This window comes from Amborella trichopoda, chromosome 4 (genome assembly GCF_054954075.1).
Source record: "Amborella trichopoda isolate Santa Cruz 75 chromosome 4, AtrichopodaSantaCruz75HAP2 v2.0, whole genome shotgun sequence".
In the NCBI taxonomy this organism is placed as follows: Eukaryota; Viridiplantae; Streptophyta; class Magnoliopsida; order Amborellales; family Amborellaceae; genus Amborella; species Amborella trichopoda.
Window position 1 is genome coordinate 48,828,704 of NC_142339.1, and position 21,704 is coordinate 48,850,407.

A 21,704-nucleotide genomic window follows, 5' to 3' on the forward strand; every position below is an offset into this window, starting at 1 on the left:
GAGGGACATTGATGATGATGTTGAGGATGTTCAAGAGATGAGTTTAGGCTTAGATGATGATGATGATGGTATTTAGCAAATATGTGATGATGAGGACTTTCTAAAGAGACTGGTCCAATCAAGGATGAATGGAATGACTACCAATCCATTTGAGAAATCAACATCAGTTATGCAATCGAGGAAGCAAAAAAAAACTATGGTTGATATTGTGGAGTCAATAGGTATAGCTGTGGAAGAAATTGGTGCTGCAATTATAGAGTTGAGGAAACTAGCAGCAAACCCACATATACGAGCGGTCTACAGAGCTCTTAAACAGGTACATAGTCTTACTCGACCCGTCTTCATGCGAGCATATAATGAAATGATGCCAAACGTAAATATTAGTGAGGGATTCTTAGAAATGACTGAAGAAGACCAAGTGTTTCGGATTAACTCGAAGTATTTTCAAGAAAGTGCTGATATGTAAAGTGGAGTGAAATCCATATTTTTTTTTATTTGGGGTTCCTCTTATCTTTTTATTTGACCGAGATGATTTTTGGACTTGGGAATTTTTGTTATCGAATTGCTCTACTTACTCTCTAATACACACGCATACATTATCTCTCTCTCTTTTGGTGGATGATGATAAACTTCTCTATCAGTTCTATATCAATGATAACATTAATAAATCTTGTTGGAATAATGACAATTTTATTTCACATTTTCATTCTCTCTTTAAAATGGTGATGATTAAACTTTGCACCTCTCTATCTTTGGAATGGTGATTATTAATACTTTTATTTCCCTCTCTCTCTCTATATCTCTCTCTCTCTCTCTCTCTAGAATGGAGATGATGTTATTATTAAAAAATCTTTTTGAAATTGTGTGATGATGATTTTAATTCCACATTTCAGTGGAATTGTGACAAAAAAGAAAGAAATAATACTTTATAGGCTAGTGCTGGTAAAATGTTGGTAATGCATTTCCCATATTTCTTCCATATATAGCCAAACAGTAACAATGTATTTTTCAGGTTGCATCTAAATATTACCCAAACAGTAACAATTCATTTGTATGTAATGTATTACTACGTAATGTATTACGTAGTAATGTATTACGTTAGTAATATATTTCACAGACAATATATTTCCAAGTATCTAAACGACCCCTAAACAACAATTACATTTTTGTCATTGGGGACCATGTTACTTAATGCCCTTTGGTTGTTGAGGCTTCCAATTATCAATAAGGGCAATTCGAAAAATATTTTAAGTTTTTTTTAAAGAGGTGCTTGAGTGAAATAAAAATGAAAAAACAACCCATAAAATATTAGTTATGATCTTTTAATAATGGGTGTGGTTTCTATAAGTTTGCAACTTTAAACAATCCGATTAAGGCGCACCTCCAAATTTTATCATAACATATAATTTTAGTGTAAAAAATTAAATCTATTTTTATCCCTAATTATAAAATTTTAAACTCCAAAAATGGTTAAAATTAAATAGATCTATAAACATATGGAAATCTTGAAAATAAATGGTCTAGATAATGTGTTGCAAGATGCGTTATTTTTGGCACTCAGAATCTTTTTTTTCTTCATATTCATACATATCGATGTCGAGATGGTCAATTAGAGGTTTTTTCAACATTAAAAGATCCTTTCCTGATGGATTTTTTAGGTGCATCTATAATTCTATATTTTAAGGTGCATTTGTAATTATATATTTTAAGGTTGCAACCTTAGAAAAGAGGGATGTGTCCTTGTGCATGCTAGGGGAAGATGGTGAGTGCTCCTGTGTGCTCTCGTGTGAAGTAGGATGGTGATAGAAGGTAGTGTTTGTGATGATTGTCAGTGGTGGTATTCCGAGGTTAAATGGTTTGTCTTCTTTTCCAATGGTGTGTGCGGAAAAAACCGAATGGGAAAAGCTTAAATTAAGCAGGGACTTTTCGTCACTGGCTCATTTTCCCCTCCCCCCATTGTTGATTTCTTCGGCTTAGCTGATTTGGCTTGAAGGTGTTGGAACCATTCCTATTGTCCTGATCTCAAAGTGATAGGAATCAACAAGGTAGCTTTTAAACTAAAATCGGAGAAGGAGGTTGTCAGAGCTCTCAAATTTCGATTATGTCGAATCCCAGGATGTTTATTATCTTTAGATTTATGGAAGATGAGTGATCATAGCTCTTTTATACATAAAAAGAATATCTGGATTTCTCTTAGTGGCATTCCTCTGAATGCGTGGAGCTTAGAAATCATTAAAAGGATTGCTAATGTTGTGGGTTGCTACAAAGATATGGATTGGGACTCTTTCTTGAATCCTTTATGTGGTGGGGTTCGTGCCAAAGTTTCCATAGTGAACAGTGTTAGTATCCCTGACAATATTTGTCTTAACATTGGGGATGATTCCTTTGTTATTCGAGCAGGGTGTGATCCCAAACAATCGACCTTGAGGGCTGATATTCCTGGTGGAGTTTCTGAAACTTGTCGTGGCAGAAAATTGTAATCGTTGGAGAATACTGAAGCCGGTAATACAACAAGTCAAGGGTAACCGCTTAGCTGGATCCCGAAGTAATCCTGGGGAGTTTAAAATTTAAAAAAAGGTAACCCCCAAATCTTCAAAATGTTGGGTGGCAGTGGGGCATTTTTCGGAATATACGCAAGGTTTTTATTTCTGTAACCCCTTGACACCTACGCGAGGAGATTTGGTAGGTTTGAAGAGGGTACTCCTAGCTGAGTCTTCGGTAAATGTAGATATCCTGCCAAAAATCATGCGTAAAGACTGGATACTTGACAATATCTCGCTTGCACAATCAAAGGGAGCTGAGGGTCTATCAAAACATTCTCATGAGATTGTAACTACAGCTTTGGTGTCACCTATTGCTGATTCTGTGCCATGCACGTTTTCCTTTGGGAAACATGCCATTGTACAGGTGGCTAATTGCACCAAGTTTGTTGTGCTTAAGGAAGTTTTTATTCCTTATTTGACCAAACAAGAAAGTACATTTTTCCTTCCTAAGAAGCCAGCCTTGGTTACTGCTCTAGTTATTCTCTTCTTACTGCTCTAGTTATTCTCTTCTTTCACTGGAAAGCCCTCGGTCGAGCGTGGTGTGTAGTATTTGTATGTGCTATTCTCAAGTGTAAGATGCACGTTCTGCCTTATCGATCTGCTGCGGTTAAGGGCTACTCTAAGAAAAGTCGCAACTGCTTCGATCCACTGTTTATTGATCCCTTGTCGATTGTAATGGCAGACCCATATGAGCGTCCCCCTTTGTTAGAGTCAGAGGAGGTTCCTACTTTACCTACCCCTATGGAGGTTCTTGTGGTTAATGCTTTGATGGATGTCGTGTCTAACACGATCTCTGAGTTGGCAATGGGTACGGTTATTGAGCCTTCACCTTTGGTAGTTCTTCCTTCACCAAATGATGGGCCGACTTTGCCACCTGAAGATATTTCGAATGATGCTCCCTTGATCCAAAAGTTGTTGATCGTTATGGGCATGGAAAATGTTCCCCTGGCATTGGTGATGTCTGAGATCCGTAATCGAAGAAAGCTAAAGAGACAGTGAAGCACAAGGACCCACTCAACTTTATGGAAATAACCCATGTTAAAGACGTGGTGAATTGTACCCCAAGGGGAAAGACCGTAACCAAGGCTAAGGGGAAGAAAACCTATCGGAGAGGTGTTCGTTCTTTGACTAGATTGGAGGCTCGGGGCATTCCTAAAGGTGGTTTTATGAATGCTGCAATTACTTTTCATGAGCTTGAGCTGGTTTATCTCAGTACTTCATCCTCTTTCTCTTCGACTGATGATGATGAATGGGAGTCCATGGTGCCGCCGGATGCTTGTGATGGGGTCGGTCCTTCCAGACCAGGTTCTTCATCTTCTACTCCTTAATTTTAATGAATTTTCTTTCATGGAATGTTAGGGGCCTGGATGATCCCAGGCATAAGAAAGATGTTCAGTTTTTTGTTTCTAAGTACAAACCTGTAATTTTGGTTTTACAATAGACCAAATTTCCTTGTCCTACTCTTTCTATGTCAAGGGAAGTTTGGGGCTCAGGGAATATCTGTTTTTGTGGTATTGATTCTGTTAGAAACTCTGGTGGGATTTGGATTTTATAGGACCCATTGGTGCTTAGCAATTTTGTTTCAGTTGTTAAAGATAACTTTGTACTTCTGGGTTTTTTGGGGCATACTCAGGGTTTTTCTTGGGGTTTTATGAATGTGTATGACCCTTCTATTTGTTCTTTGAAGCGTGTTTTTGTTGAGGAAATGTCGTCAGTCATTAAGGATTGTGTTTTTCCTATTGTTATTGGCGGGATTTTAATCTTATAAGGCGGCCTGATGAATGTTTAGCAGGCCACCCAATTAACTCTATGATGCGATTATTTAATAGGTTTATTATCGATAATACCTTTTTGGACCCACCGATTGTTGGATCAAGATTCACTTGTTCTAATAATAGTGTTAGGAATCTTGCTATGTCCAAATTGGACAGGTTTTTTATTGCAGCAGAGTGGGCAGAAGTCTTCCCCATTGTTAATGTAAAATCCTTGGTGCATTTGTCCTCTGACCATCTTCTTATTCTTCTGAATACTGGGAGTCAAAAGAGTGGGCCCAAACCCTTTAAATTCGAATTAAGCTGGTTGGAGAACCATGAGGTGGTCGATCTTATTAAGAACGTGGGCTACCACTGTGGTTTTGGGATCTTCGGACTTCCAAATCCACAAAAAGTTGCTAATCTTGAAGCACAAATTGTTGGAGTGGAGAAAGGAGAACCATATGAGTTTTAGAGCCAAGATTGATGGTCTAGTTGCTAAGATTGAATTGCTGAATCAAAATATCCAAGAGAGTGAGGTTCTAACTAAACAGTTGGTTTGGGAGCGTAGTCTTAAAATCTAAGAATTGGAGGAGGCGCGGAGAATTGAGAAAATCTATTGGAACCAGAGATCTAGGAACACGTGGCTGAAAGAAGGTGACCTGAATAGGAAATTCTTCCATGCTAGTGTCAGAAGAAGACAAAATGATATTTCAAGTCTTTCTATTCCTGGCATTGATCCAGATGATAGTGAGGCGATGGAAGGAGGAGTCATTCAACATTTTAATAATGCTTTTACTAATGAGGTGACCTTTCAGCCTAATTTTGATAATGTCCCTTTCAAAACTCTCGATAGCAGTCGGATAGTAATATTGGAATGGAACATTACCATTGTGGAACTTAGAAGTGCAGTTTTTGGATTGCCTAGAGACAAAAGCATCGGGTCCGGATGGCTTCCCCCTAGCCTTCTTCCATAAATTTCGAGATTTGGTGAAGGATGATTTACTGGCGATGGTGAAAGAATTTTTCAATAGAGGTCATCTTTTTAAAGGAGTTAACTTTACTTTTCTAGCTCTGATTCTTAAAAAATTCATGATCAATGGGTTATCTGACATTCGACTAATAAGCTTGCTTTCAAGTGTTTACAAAATTATTGCAAAGGTCTTAGCAGAGCATCTTAAAGGAGTCAAGCCTTCTCTTATTTCAACCTCACGATCTGCTTTTATCTAGGACCGTCAGATTACTGACAGTGTCTTGGTAGCTCAAGAGTGTATTCACTCCTATATGTTGAGTGAGAGGGCAGGTGTACTCCTTAAACTGGACCTGGAAAAAGCTTATGATACGGTTGAGTGGGGGGTGCTACTTTAAATTATGAAAAAGATGGGGTTTGGAGCTCGGTGGAGAAGTTGGATATATGGATATCTCTCTACGACACATTTCTATGTGCTCTTCAAGGGGAGGCCTGCTGGTGTTTTTAATGCATCGAGAGGGCTTAGGCAAGGAGACCCTCTCTCCCCTTTCTGATTCACCATCTTTACTGAATGCTTTAGCCTTATGTTGACCAGGGTTGAGCTTTTGGGCAACTTTAATGGCTTTCCGATTACAAATTCTAATATTATTGTTTCGCATTTACTATATGTGGACAATACTATTATCTTTTGTGACACATATGAGGTACAACTAGGAACTGTTGCAAGATTCCTGGAAATATGTAAAGTGGTGCTGGGAATTAAGGTAAATTTCCACAAGTCATCTTTGGTAGGAATCAATTGTCATGAGCTGAATGTCCAGAATTTGGTATTGGTAATGGGATGCAAAGTTGAATCCTTTCCCATTACCTACCTGGGGTTACCAATTTCATATTCAAAATTCTCCATCGCTGTTTGGGATAGGGTGATTGAAAGGATACAAGTTAAACTGGATTTATGGAAACATAAATACCTATCCTTGGGGGGTAGGGTCACTCTTCTTAGATCATGCCTAACCAATCTTCTTGTATACCAGATGTCAATGATTGAAATTCCCGCCCTCGTTGCTAAGAGAATTGAAAGAATGATGAGAGAATTTTTATAGGGTTCGCATGGTAAAAATAGAAAATGTCATCTTCTTAGATGAGATAGAGTGTGTACCCCTAAGTGTGAAGGTGGTCTGGGCATCTGCAATGTAAGGAATTTCAATCTTGCCTTGTTATGTAATGGTGGTGGAGAAGTATTCATTCAAGAGATCACTTGTGGTGCCAAGTTCTGGTGGCAAAGTATGGACTGGACGGACATGGTATTTGGCCTGGTGGTGGTAGAGGTAGCAAAGTCTCTTACATTTGGAAAAATATCTTTAATTGCAGGTCTATGATCTCTGACTACTTTAGATGGAATATTGGTGGTGGAAGACATGTTTTGTTTTGGCATCATAAATGCGTATGGGATTATCCACTGAAAGTGGCATTCCCCGAGTTGTTCAGAGTGGTTTGAAATCCAAATATCTTAATTTCTGATGCAATTGAAAGAAGAGACCTTAGTATCTCTTCAAACATTCCTCTTATTTATAGACGGCTGAATAATGTATTATTGTCACAATGGTGTGCATTATTATAAAATTTGGATAAGGTCTATATTGCACATGATGTTCATGATTTGTTGATTTGGGAAATGGCAAAGGATGGTGCTTTTGCAATTAAATCTTGCTACAATTTATTCTTCCATGACCGATGGAGATGGTCTTCTACTTCTATTGGCCAAGTATGGAAGTGACCAATCCCACATAAAGTGCAAGTTTTTGTTTGGTTGGCTGCCCAAAATAAAATCTTAAAAATTGATAATCTCATCAAGAGGGGAAAAATTCTGGCAAACGTTTGCTTATGGTGTAAACAAGACGGGGAATCGGTCAACCATCTTTTACTTCATTGTCTGTTCACTTCAAGGATTTGGCACTAGTTGATGAGTTTGGTGGGTGTGTCATTTGCTCTTCCGCAGAATGTTCTTAACTGTATTCATCAGTTTTCTCCTTATTTCTTGCCTAAAGTGGGTAGTGCAATTTGAAAAATAACAAAAGGTATGATCCTTTGAGAGGTGTGGAAGGAAAGAAGCAAGAGGACTTTTGAAGGGGTTGCTTTGTCTTTTGGCAATTTGCTTCACCTAATTAAACTGGCTATTTGGTCGAGTATTTCAGTGTCTAAAGAAGGATGGGGTATCTCTAAAGTGGATGTGATACTAAACCTCCCTAATTTGTTTCTTCTTGGTCTGCATAAATGTAAGCCAGAAAGCTCATCGGTTCCTCCACCTTTGGGTTATGTTAAGCTAAACTTTGATGGCAGTTCCTTTAGAAATCCAGGCCCAGCTGGTATTGGTGGGGTGTTTTGAGACTCCTCTTGTGCTATCCTTCTATCCTTTGTAGGTCTAATTGGAGTGGCTACGGCTACAGAATGACAGGCTATGCTTACAGGGGTGGAGATCTTCATTGAAAGGAACATTAGCTCTTCATGTTTAATTGAAGTGGATTCTCTGAATGGGATTCATTGGTGTAGAAAGGAGCAGTAGATTCCTTAAGAACTCAGTTTCTTATGGCTTAAGCTTTTAGATATTTCCTCAACTATTTTTGTTTTTTTTTCCCATGTATACAGATAGGCTATTAGTATTGCTGACACATTAGTCAAGGGTGGCGTTTCCCTTCCTTCTCTTACTACCTCTAATAGTGTAATCTCATTCTAGTGATCAATAAAATTATTGGATGTCTTTCAAAAAAAAAAAAAAAAAACTTGTCATTTAATAATTTTATAAGGCTCCTAACCCTTCAATAATATTCCCCACCGACACAAAGAAAAAAAAAAGTTGTTGACAATGTAGAGTACGTCTAATTTTTGAGATTTTGTTGGTAGAAAACGAGGATAATCGTACAAGGCATGCCGCGGGCATGGGCATCTACCATTCATCCCAAGAGCAAGCGGTGAAGCTTATCCTCAACGCAAGTGCCTTTCTTAAATTCTCTTAAGCTCCATGAAAAACAAGATTGCCCAAAATTCTCTCTTCGCACAGTTTGGGTTAAATTTTAGGACCCCACTTTTATGAGACCTCCAACTCATACAAATGTATTGATTTTGGATCTAAATTTCCGTTAAAAGTTTTTTTGAACCCGGTTTTTATGAGTCCCTTGACTCATTGGTGACTACCTAGAACACCGATTATTCGTATCGGTCTTGGATCAATATTTGTAATGATCTACACTATAATGTTCATGTTTACAAAAAATAAAATATGATAAAATAAAACTTTTAAATTTTTTATTAAAGATTTTCCTATCCATTGGATAAGAATATTTAGTTCTGGATGTTCATAATAAATATGGACGTTTGTGATTGTGCTGGCCAGTGACTCCACTTCCTCATAAAACACTTTTTCACTTTTTTAAGCTCCATGAAAAAGATAAAATAAAAAAAATAAAATAAAAACAAACAATATTGCCTTTTGGTAGGGTCACGGGCTTTTATGAAACGTCTTTTCATCTGAACTTGTGCACATGGACTAATAATAGAGCTGCCCTTTTCCCAAGGGATTCAAGAAATGAGTGCTCCAAAGTTTTCTTGTCACCTGGACCCAAACCCACACAAAAAAAAAATCACTTAGATCACTTGCATTTTATCGCTTAGCGGTTCGAACAAGGGATTCCGAGTCTCCATGTCAAATCAAAAGCAAGCGTATATGTTCGGTGGGGAGCATAACTTCATGTTCATATGGTTGGACAATAGAAAATTTACCGCATAAAAGTGTCTTTTTTTGGGAAAAATTTCAATATGTAATTTTAATTATTTTACCTTGCGGTTTCATTAATCTCAAGGTCGAGATGATCAATTAAAAAGTTTTTCAACATTAAAAATACTAGGTTTTTCAATATTAAAATGGTATTTTTCGATGGGTTTTTGATACGCATCTGTAATTTTACATTTTAAGGTTGCCACCTTATATAAACTTTTTCTTTTAAATAATAATATGTTTGATTTTTTATTAAAAATAAATGAAATGTTAAACGATTTATATATTAAGTATATGGGTTTTGTTTTTTTTTAATCAAGATTACCTGAAGTATATGGAATTGTCTACAAAGATGTCATTTATCTTTTATACGTAGAGGTTACAATCATTCTCAAATCATTTAATATCAAATTAGATGGTTTGGAGTGAGTCACGATGTCCAAAATTAATTAATTTTTTCTTATAACTGTGTTTATTCAATGACACTCTCATAACCACTTATTTCGAAATTTAAGGGACAATAATGATTATGACTTTCATGTACAAAAGATAAATAATCTCTAAATAATTGCTAAGTATATTTGGTAAATTTCCCTTGTTTCCTATATTATGATTCTTTCATCGTCCAGGCTAAAGGTGATCCATACCCAATGAGTCGGTTGTTTCTCACTCAACCTTCTATTTGCTCAATTGAAATTGTACAACTCATGAAAAATAGATATGGATGGAACCAATTTTAAAAGTGTTTTAAGACCAAGGAATTGGGGGACTCTAAAGGTACCGGACCGATTTGAACAGGTTGAACCGCCGCATATTATACAATATTTTTCATTTTTTATTTCATCAAAATTTTATTTTTATGAACCAATTCTCATATGATCTTATCGAATAATTGGTTTGAGCCAATTCACCCGGCTAAACCGAAATGGAACTATAGATCACCACAATGTTTTAAAACTTGCAATTTTCGCTCGTGATTGCAGATCTAGATTAGAATAAGTAAGGACCTAATCATTTTCACGATGGTAGGTACCTATCAGGTTGACCGCTTTTATATATATATATATATTTTTAAGTTTATTTAATATTTTATGAGGTCTCATTTAAATCCCCACCGTATTTTTTATATTATTTTTTTAAAAAAATTTATCTAATATTTTATAAGGTCTCATCTAAATCCCCACAGTATAAACTCATGTTCCTTTATTTTAAATATTTTTTGGAACATTGATCTTGACCTATCCATACTCAATTTGAATGGATGATTTAGTGATTTGACACTGACCTATAGGCGAATGATCCACCCCACCAATCAGATTATTGAAACACTAAATCACACAATGTTTGAAAAACCGGATTGTTGATCGGATCAACCGTTTGGGGAAGCGATCCAGATTGGTGAATCATTGATTTGGATTGGCATTCTGGCTAAAAACATTGGCCAACAAAAGAATAAAAAAATAAGAAAAAATCATCATCATCAATATAATCTTTTCCCAACTAACTAATATCGGCTACACGAATCCCGGTTCGTCATTATGCTTTATTACGGGTCATACTTTCAGTGAGATCATAAGTCTCCATATATTTTTTCACTGCTTCTGACTATGTTCTTTTGAGCCTACTTTTTTACCATGTTTGAGCCTTCCACTTGAACTAACTCGCATCTCCTAATAAAAAAAAAAATGAAAAATAAAATAAAAAAATGAAACAAGGGCTAGATTGAGTGGTTTCGAGATAAAACGGGTCAAGCCCATTCCTATCAGGGGTTGGCTCCATGCCCAATACAAAGAAAGAACCTGCCTCCAAAAACCCATTTAGCTTGGATGATTCGGATTTGAATTGGTGTGTCCGATCAGCTCACATAATCGTTCCCTTCAAGGTTTTAAAAAAATAGATCGGTGACCCATATCATTCCCCCCCCAAAAAAAAACCTTGTCAGATCGGCTATCCGGATTAGAGAATCAGCTGAAGCGGCTGGTTTCGGCCTAAAAAATATTTAAACAAACACTATAATTTCTCAGAAATCTAGTTTTTTAGGTTTCTAAAAGAATTAGTGGAAATTACATTATGGTTTCCATTATTGTATCAAAAATATGTAAATACTGAGAACATGTCTTATGTTGAGTATTTGTTGTCTCTTAAATTCATTTTATAATCAAAATAAAATTTGAAATACAACATGATCATAAAGTGAATCTCTCTAACTCAATTTATTTATTTTATTATTGTACTGACTTGGGAAGTTTGATTTTTGGAATGTTGTACATAACAAATTTAATGGAAGAGGTCGTTAGTATAAAGAGAATTTCAATGGAATTATTTGTTTGTATTATTTAGTAGAGAGAGAGAAAATTTTGGTGGAATTAATTTTAGTGAACTTATCAATGGAACAAACTTTGTAGAGAGAGGTTGTTAGTAGAGAGAGAGATACTAAGGTTGGGAGGAGAGAGAGTTATATTGTGGATTGTGACTAGTGATATGGTACATGTAATAGAGTGCGATGATGGTAAATTGTTTCATACGATTTTCATAAAACAAAAGTAATGCATAGTGTAAGAGGTAAGAATAATAAATAAATAAAAAGCTCAGCATCGGGGCTTTCACGTAGCCAAAGGCTTTATAAAAGCCTTAGACATACACTTGAGTGTATGAGTTAGCCACATGTGTAAGTTGTTTAGCTATCCTCGGTACACATGAGGTGATGTTTAATGATTACATGACTTCAAAAAAATGGCGAAGTAGATTACCCCTTTTCTTTTAAAAAAATTTATTATTACGCTAACTTCCAATACAAAAAACAAACTGTTTTAAGCCGGTTCTTGACAGGACTAGCCTGATTTGTCAGAGAGTTGGCTGGTTCAAGGGAGAGTCGACCATATCTCGATATATTAAGGGATCGAGAACGATGACTATAATTTCTTATCTGAATCTGGCGATTCCGATCCATATCAATGATTTTTAAAATCTTGATTTGCTTGAATCAATGTAGAAAAATTGAGTGGTACAAATTCTCACCGCCCAGTTAAATCAGATCCAGCCACTGGCCTGTTCCTGTTTCGATCGGTTTTGGTAAACCGACTGGGCATTTTGATTTTTTAAAATTATATAAAATCTCAAAAAAATAAGATATTTTATTTGTAATGTATTTTTTATTATTTTTTATCAGTTTGGCAAAAATAGAAAAATATTATGGTTATTAATATTTATATTTACATTTTCTTATTTTTTTTTAGAAAATTTCAAAAATATCCCTGACACAAATTGATTCTTTAAAATCTATAATTTTCATTAATTCTCAACTTCATTTGGACGTGCTTTGTTTAATCATGTTTTAAATATATTTTTTCATATTTTTATGAGATATTTTTTTATTTTTTTATTTTTAACACTTTTTTAACCATCCGAGACTTGTTTGATTAGACAGGTTGAATCGATCGGTTATGCCAGTTCAACCGATCAACCGTTCCGAATTGATTTTTCCTATAGCAACTTAAGGGCAAGCTTTCTATGCTTCCCCTACAGCATAAAAGTTCTATCCTCCCCCTTATCCAACCGTCCATTCCGAATGGAGGGCTAAGATTGCCCCAATCACAATGTCACGTCTCTACATTATTTTGGTCATTATATTTTATCAAAAAATTATCTTTAATATTTTTTATAGGTGTGCCCCAATGAGAAGATGTCACATACCAAATTTTATATTCATACAATTTGTGTAAAAAAATACTAAAAATAAAATACTTTGAGAAGTCAGATCTAAGATCAAACGATGAGTGACTCTCTTGATCAAAATTGGACGGTTGGATGGTAAGCGGAGGATAGATCTTCTTTCCTGTAGGGGAAGCATAGAAACCTTTCCCGCCGCTTAAATTCATCGCTTTAACAATAAAAAAAAGTAAAGGTTTCTATCCTCTCCCTACCATCCAACCGTCCAATTTTGATCAAGAGAGCCACTCACCTTTTGATCTTAGATTCGACATCTCAAAGTATTTTACTTTTAGTTTTTTTTATACAAATTGTATGAATATGAAATTTTGTACGTGCCATCTTCTCATTGAGACGCATCTATAAAAAATATTAAAAATAATTTTTTGATAAAATTAAATGACTAAAATACCCCTTGAAACTTTCAAAAGTATTTTGGTTATTTTATTTTATTAAATTTTTATATATATATAATTTTCACTAGTGTGAGTTTAACAGAAGAATCGATGTTCAAAATTTGATGTTAAAATAGTTTATAAAAAAATAAAAAATAAAATAATATAAAGACATAACATTGTGATTGATACAATCTTAACTTTCCATCCAAAATAAACCGTTGGATAAAAAGAAAGATATAACTTTATAAGGGAAGCATAAAAAGCTTGTTCATAAAAAAAAAAAGCACGTGACGTTTTAATTATTCCCATGTGTCACGAATATTCTGCTATAAAAGGAGCTATCTCTAGGATAGCACACACGTAGCTGGAAGCCCACGTCAGTAAGAATCTCTAATAAAGTATCAGTTTGAGTAGTTGTTTAACGTAGAGAATGACGTCCAGCTTAAAAATGACGTGTAAAACAATGATCAGTGTCCCTTCCCTCGTGGTTGTTCGATTGGACGTTTGTGGACGCCAAACATCTTTAGGGGACGGTTTTGTGTGTCCCCACTCCCCATAACTTATTTATTTTTAACCATCTTTAGGGGTTCATATTGATAACATAACGCTCGATTTAGAAAAACATGAATAGAAAGGGAGGAAAGAAAAATGCCGAGCTTATAACCAACACAAACACAAATATCAAACATTTTTAGCCACAAGACATGTGAAAAGATTAAGGGATTTTTTTACTCTTGTTTACACTATTTGATAACATTTAGAAAAAACAAAAACCACCTCAGCCTGATTAATCTTAGTATAATCATATGGCCCAGTGTAAAAGAATATGGCCCAACATAAGAGAAGATACATTACAGACCCTGAAGAAAAGAAACCACCTTAGCCTGATTAATCTTAGTATAATCATATGGCCCAGCGTAAGAGAATATGGCCCTAGCATAAGAGAATATGGCCCTAGCATAAGAGAAGATACTGGCACCCTCATGATCTCTAAAAAGACCTACTTTAGCTTGCCTAGGATTTTCGAAAGAATTTCCATTAAAATTTAATTAATAAGTAACTTTAGTATGAGGAGTCCAAGTGAAAAATAAAAATTATTTTTGAACATAAGATAATGTTAGAAGCTTTTAAATTAACGAAGATATCTACTATCGATATCACTTCTGAAGATATTTCAAATAATAGTTCAAACAAAGATGTGAAGTTGAGATGATTAGTAATTGAAATAAGATCGGCTGGTATGATAAGAGTGATACTTAAAAGACTGAAAGCCCACTTCCAAATAACATAGGCAAATAAGCAATGCAAGAGTAGGTGGCAACAATTTTCTTCATCATTACACATAAAGAATGATTTTCCCCCTCTTTCAAAGATGGTTTATAGTAAAAAAATTTCAGCAATCCAAAGGAAAAGCTTTAATCTTCTTAGAGATAGCCCATTATAGTCATTGGATCACCTTAGATGATCATAGAAAGTAGTTGTTAAGGAGATTTAACAGAAAAGACCCTGTCACTTTCACTTTCCCATATAACCTCGTCTTCCCCTGTAGGCTAGATATAAACGTCTTGAAAGATAGATAATAAAATTTGAAATTGTGAAATGACTTGGTCCAGTATTATGTTATAGTTACATTCAACATTCCATATGGACCCAAAAGTGTGCGAGAGAATAAATCTAAACTTTTTGCAGCTAAAGACCTTACTCTCGTAAAAAGATATGGAAATAGAACCCCATGGCATTCCATATGGAGGCAAGCGAGAGAATAAATCTAAAATTTTTGCAGCCAGAGAGCTTACTTTCTTAAAGAAATCTGGAAATAGAAGGTATAGGGGCTGATCCCTATGGCACTTTATTAAACCAGAAGAAAATTTTATTACCATTACCAATAAGCCAACGAGAATTATCGAGCATCACATTTTTGCAACTATAAATTCCCTTTAAAAAAATTTACCTTCTCTCTCTTTTTTAATTAGATGAGTGAAAGGATCAAACCCCTATTTTGTTGCTAAGACATCTTTCCATAACTTTGAATAATTCTTCACCACCACTTAGAGAGAAGGCCCAATTCATATATTTAAGATTTTGAATTCCCAAGTTTGGTGTGTATTAGTCGAGGCCCAAAACAATTAAAATAAGGTGTATGTTTAAATAGTAACGAAAGATATCATTTCAATATAAAAAAATTTCATGATGGCTTAAAAATTTATTTTCATTTCTAATTATAAAATTTAAAGCTTAAAAAATAGTGTCGATAAAAAAGAAATATAAATACTTGAAAATCTTGAAAATTAACGATCTAGATAATGCATTACATGATGCACCATTTCCAAGACTTGAAGCGTTTTTTTTTTTTTACGTTCATGTATCTCAAGGTCGAAATGATCGGATTTGAGGGCTTTTTTAAATCTAAACAACTTTTTCTAATAAATTTTTAAGGTGGGCCTTAACTTGATTGTTCAGGGCATCAACCTTATATAAAATTTTCCTTTTTTTTGAATGTTAATAGTAAGTTATCACTTATCAGTGATAAACAAGGCAAGGTCCAAATTACAAATATAAAGAGAAAGAAAGATCAACCAACACTTCCAAAACATGGCCAGACTTTGAACCTTGATGATCCTACATTACCAACGAACTTAGAAACCCCACTAACCACTTAGTGCCACTCAGGGCAAGATTTTTACAGTCCCTCAACCTGAGCCCTAGCTACTCACAACTATTCCTAAACAACTTCCCTTTCACAATAAGCACAGAGGCAGCTGACAGAGACTAGTTAAAAAATGTCAATGCAGAATGTGTGAGTCCTCAGACTCATAATATAGAAATGCACCCCCCGTCATGATCTATTTCAGAGATAGATTGTAGTTCTAATTTTTTGGATATGATCCCTAAGATGGAGATCATTAATTTTTGAGACATAAATGTAGGATTGCGTCCTCTTACGTGTAAATCACTCTTCTTATATATTTTTAAGAATTATACACGGCGACATCCTGTACCTTAGGCAATGTGAAGGTGAAGCAAATGGTTTACAAAAAGGTATTAACCTTATACTATTGACGTGAAATGTACCTTACATACCCATCTGAAAATATTATTTCGATGCACAAAAAGTCAAGTTTCATGATACATCTTTTAAGGCATTATTTGGACCGTCCATTTTTATAATTTTTAAATATTTATAAATCGTCTCTATGCATATTATTTTTGAAACTTTAAATTTCATAATTAAGAATAACCATAGATTTTAAAGCCATCGGTAGAGCTTTTGAACACTGAAACCGCATCTTTGGTTTGAGGTGCGTCTTATTTCAATTATAGAGTATAATTCCCAAACTTAAAAACTCAACTTCTGGAAAACATGAGAGCAAGAAAAAGGAAATCCAAAAGTTACAGTTAGAAAACAATAAAAAAATTGCCAAAAAAGGTGACCTTTATGGATACGCGTTTTCACTAGTCACACGGAGCGGTCACAACTCAAAACACATGCTTCTGGTGGTAGGGTTCCAAATTTCTACTGAATTATCCGTACTTTACAAAAAAAGAAAACTCAAAACTCAACCCACCCCTTTCTAAGTTCTAAACCTTTAGCAACCCACGCGTTAGTCATCATGTCACGGTTTTTATGCTCATTGATACCACGTTACTAATATTTTGCAAAACTAATTATTAAACTATTTGAAAAAACAGTCTTCCCTACTGAATTACCTCATCAAAAAAAAGAAAATAACTTACATATTTTTTATATTTACCGTTAGACGTAATAATAGAAATTTGAAAATAATCATATAATAATGATAAATATAACAAATATATCCATTATTTTCCAAAAAAAAGTCTAGAACTCTAGTGACCCACTAAGTTTTCTTACAACAATCCCCAAAAGTAAATGAAGCATGCATTTTATAGCATTTGGGCGGACCCCATTGTGTATTGGAATCCTAGCACCAATCATGGAGGCGAATATGATTTTCGAGTATTAAATTACCATTAAATATAAGGCCCCTTATTGGCCGTAACACTGCAATCACACATGGGCTTTAACTCATGCTTTTCCAAGATTAGTCTTATCGCAATACTTAATGGCATTAAGATATATCCAGTTAATAGAATATAAAAGCATGCACCACGTTTATAACACTAAAATGATATAGTAGAAGATTAAAAAAGGTAACAACGCAATTTGAGAATATCCGGTCCATCCACCACACAAACAAACAATTAAAAGCCCCTCCTACAAACATAACGACAACGTACGTGACTCCTTTGACCTAATTGGCTTGCTACTCCACTACAAACAAACAAACAACGACACTGACTCTCAAGCCTTTCACTTATTCAAGTGGTGAGCTACTAGGCTCGAACCCACTTAGTCTACTCACTACTCTACCACCGAACCCGGCACCAAGTGGGCTCAACAAAGCACGAACAAGACACCACAAAAGAGTCACAAAAACATGGCCCCTCTTTAATCCCACCATTGATGTGCGGCGACCCCTCTCTCTCTGAGCAAGCCATAGAGCGAGATACACTCCCAGTAGGCCCGGCCCACGGCGCCTTGAGGCGCAGCGTGCGGGCACTTGAAGAAGAGCTCGTCCACAAGACATATCGCACCGCTCTCCACCATCTCTCTCACCACATCGAACCCCCCAACCTCCATCACCACGTACTCCTCCTCTCTCACGCTCCGCCTCACCCACTCGCTCAGCCCTTCTTCACCGGCCTCCTCCTCGGTGCCCTCCCTTGTCGCTCTCCTCCTCGTCCAAGTGACGGTGGCTGCATAGCTGCCTCCCTTCACCTTCTCCACCCTGTAAAAATCAAATTCCTGGCCATTTGTAGGGTAATGCTTGCGAAACCAGGGGCCCACACCTTCGTCCCTGAATCCTTTCGAGCGGGTCGCCACTTCAATGTATACGCGCCTGGGATATGCGCTCAGATAATCGGCCGCCACATTTGGCAGGAATTTCACACGGTTAAGGTACTCACCCCCCTTGATCCATGACTCCCTCGGTGGTTCCAGAAGGATCTCTTCTAGTTTTTGCATTGTTGCCGCCTTTGATGGTGTGCAACCTGTAATTGAGGTAACCGAAGCAGTGGAGGAGGGCTCATTCAGCTTTTTTAGGGCAATGGCCGTGGCCTGGAACTTGCGAAGGTACACAATCTTGAAATTGGGGCCTACACGAAAGGGGGCGGCAAGGGGACCGGCGGCAATGCCACCAGGCTTGAGGGCACGATCAACAATCGATGCTGGAAAATGCTCGCTTGCGAGCACAAAGTCATATATGCCCGGTTGGATCTCATCATCTAGGTTGATCTGATCGGGCATGAATCCCTGTTCTTCTAATGATCTGGCTGAGTCGATGCCGACGCACAGGGTCTTATCGGAGGGTTTGAGGAGGCCTTGCTCCATCAGATCTCGAATCATTTCGTCGAGCAGATCGCCTTCAGGCATTAACAGTGCCGGGATGGGGTTCAGGGTCGTGGCACGAGCAGCTGATGCGTCAAGCATGGATCCAAGCGAGCCTAGCCACGGGAACGATACAAGTGCAATCGCTAAGAACACAGATCGGGCAAGCAAACGCATGACCCTGGAATTGGGCAGCATTATGATCAGCTGGTTTGGATCGGTCGGCCCAGTGTTCGGATCGACTTTCTTGGCCCAAGATGCTTTGCGACGGTCCATTTATCGAGCAATTGGTGAGCAAGTTCGCAGGCAAGCGAGATTCACAGAGCAACGAGGAAGAGATCTTCCTGTGTTTTGTTGAAGAGAGAAAATTACAGGCGGAGGGGGAGGGCCTAGCGGGTGCAAAACCTGGCAGCGGTGTGGTTTCCACCCACGAGGGCCACGCGCGTCGTTAGGGTTCCAAGGCAGAGGAGTAGCAGCTGCTTCGCTCTACGAGCATCCATGGCTTCTGCGCGGTCTATCATCCAAATGGGGCTTTCTCACACCGCCATTAACGAGCAGAAGCAGCTGCAGAGAGAAAAAGAAGAAGAAGAAAACCAGAGACAGAGGAGGGGGAGCGAAATCGGGGACGGACCCAAATGAATGAGAGGAAGTGCAAAGGGCTTCTTATTAATGGGATAGGGTTGGGGTTTAGAGGCTAAATTTGGAGGAACGCGGCTAACTAAATTTGGACGCAGAGGGTTAAATTTGGGGTTGGGATGATTCGTGGTTTGTCCGCGCCGCGTGTACCAGGGTAGACAGCGGCCGTTGAGAGCTAATAATAAAACTCACACGGTCACATCCAATGTCCTCGCTCGGTCAGAGAGCTGGAACCTTGTTTTAAATATTGGGTCCATGGGGAAGATCGTAGGTCGATTGATATAGGATTATTGGATCTGTAATTCGACTTAGATTTGGTTAGATCCAAATTGGTCCTCTGGAAAAATATAAAAATAAATAAATAAAAATTAAAATCTACTATGTTACTAAGGGAAGACATTATAGAAACCTTTCCCATCCCATTGGGGACTTTGGCTGGACGGGGGAGACTTAGGACCCTGTTTCTATGTGCCCAAGCCCGCATATGTAGAAATGCGGGCCTCTTACTAAATCTATTTTTGAGATGGATTTTAAGAAGTCATTTTTTAAGGATACGTAATCTTTAACATGGTCAATATGAATATGAAAAAATTAATAAATTTAAAAAAAGTAGACATAATAATTTTAGTAAGAAAATATTTGAACGGTTAGTTTCCATCGTTTTGAGATGGAACACCTACTTACATCCATCTTTAAGATGGATGCTTGCTTGCACTTTCTAGACCGCATATGTAGAAATACGGTCCAGCCCGAAACAATTTTTTAAAGACTTATGCGGCAATGAATGTTAAAGTAAAAAAGGTAAAAGGGATAAACCTTGCATAAAAATATATTTTCTATTTTTTTCAAAACAACCACTACCTATATGTCAAAAGACATTCTACTTCTTTATAACATTTCAATAAATATTAATAAAATATTTATGAATTTCATAGAGATAAAGTATTAAAGGGAGTACCTCACTAAAATATTTAAATTGTAATTTATATATATATATATATATATATATATATATATATATATATATATTATCTTTCAATATTTGTTAAGAATAATTTATTTGTAATACCATAAATTTAAAGCTATAAATTTTCAAAATTTTAATTACTACTTTTAATAAATTTATATCTATGAAATAAATTTATATATAATAAAAACATTAAAATTTAAATTATCAATATTTTAAGAAAATAAAGGAATTACATAGTATTTTAATTTTTTATTTAAACTGATTATCTTAATATTATTTTAAATTATTTTTATTTTAATTACATATTTTTATATTATTTAAAATAGTCAAAATTGCAAGAATATTATAAACTTTATACACTAAGATTCAAAATGGGGACTTTTAAAATTTAAAATTTCACTTAAAAGTCAAGACAAGCTTAAATTTATAATTTGGCGTTAATAAAAATATAAATTCACTTTGAGAAAAAGTGTTTATGAAATTATACAGTATTAAAATCATGCTTTTATTAACCCTTCTAGTTATGAAACTCTTTTTCTTCTTTTTTTTTTACAAATAACATTATTAAACAATTTCTTATGGCTGAATATATTTTCCTAATTTTTCAAATAAAAGGTTTTGAAGTCTATTATCTATTCTACATAATTAAATGTATAGTTAAGGATGGGGCACATGATGTTCATTTTGATGAGAAACCTAATGAAACAGATAGATTAGGATAGTTAGCCTACTAAATTTAGGGAGATAAAATGAGAGATTGGTATGGAGTTAAGTAAACAACATGATCCTGCAAGAAAATGAGAGAGAGAGAGAGAGAGAGAGAGAGAGAGAGAGAGAGAGAGAGAGAGAGAGAGAGAGAGAGAGATAGAGAGAGAGAGGTAGAACAATTACCTTAACCAACTTTCTAAGAAAACAAAGAAATACATATGTTATTGCTGAGAAATTGACTTGAAATAATGATACTCGCATAAGTTACAGTTAGTGCTAAAAAGCTTATAAAAAGCCACAAGTATTGAAGCTTAATAAATGAGAATATACTCAATTATACATATTTTAACAAATTCAAATATTGCATATCCTAAACTGAATTATATTTTTCATTTTCTTTTTTTTTTTTTTTTTTTTTACCTTTATTGAGATTTTGAATTTGAATATTGTTTACGATGCAAATCGAAGAGATCTTTAGAGGATCATCTCTCAGATTCGTACCACAAAATGATTTTTTGTTAAAAAAAGATAGATATAGTGGGGACAATCGAATTCTGATATGAGGCCATATCTACTCAGAAATCAGCAGATTTGCTCTTATATTAGTAGCAAGGCCAGCATCGATCTGAAATACGAAATAAATATAACAAAACTAATCTAATTCTAATTGAAATGAATAAAACAGAAAGAGTAAAAAAGTACCAAACCGCGCCAGATGGCCCGGGACTCCCGTGGCTTCGAGGCCACGCCTGTATCAGGACCAGCTAGATTATGTCGTGCGTCATCTTTATCTCTCTCCAAATTTTGACAAAGTCTTGGCTTGGTTGAATGTCTTTATTAA

The 21,704-nt window shown here is 35.9% G+C and overlaps 1 protein-coding gene across 1 annotated transcript; it reads right to left on the reverse strand.

Moving 5' to 3' along the window:
* Positions 1 to 17,273: 17,273 nt before the first annotated feature.
* Positions 17,274 to 19,033, reverse strand: LOC18431019 (uncharacterized). Its single transcript, XM_006841148.4, has one exon. It carries the CDS (start codon positions 18,823 to 18,825, stop codon positions 17,611 to 17,613), a length of 1,215 nt encoding a protein of 404 aa, XP_006841211.1. The 5' UTR covers positions 18,826 to 19,033; the 3' UTR covers positions 17,274 to 17,610.
* Between the last annotated feature and the right edge of the window lie 2,671 nt (positions 19,034 to 21,704).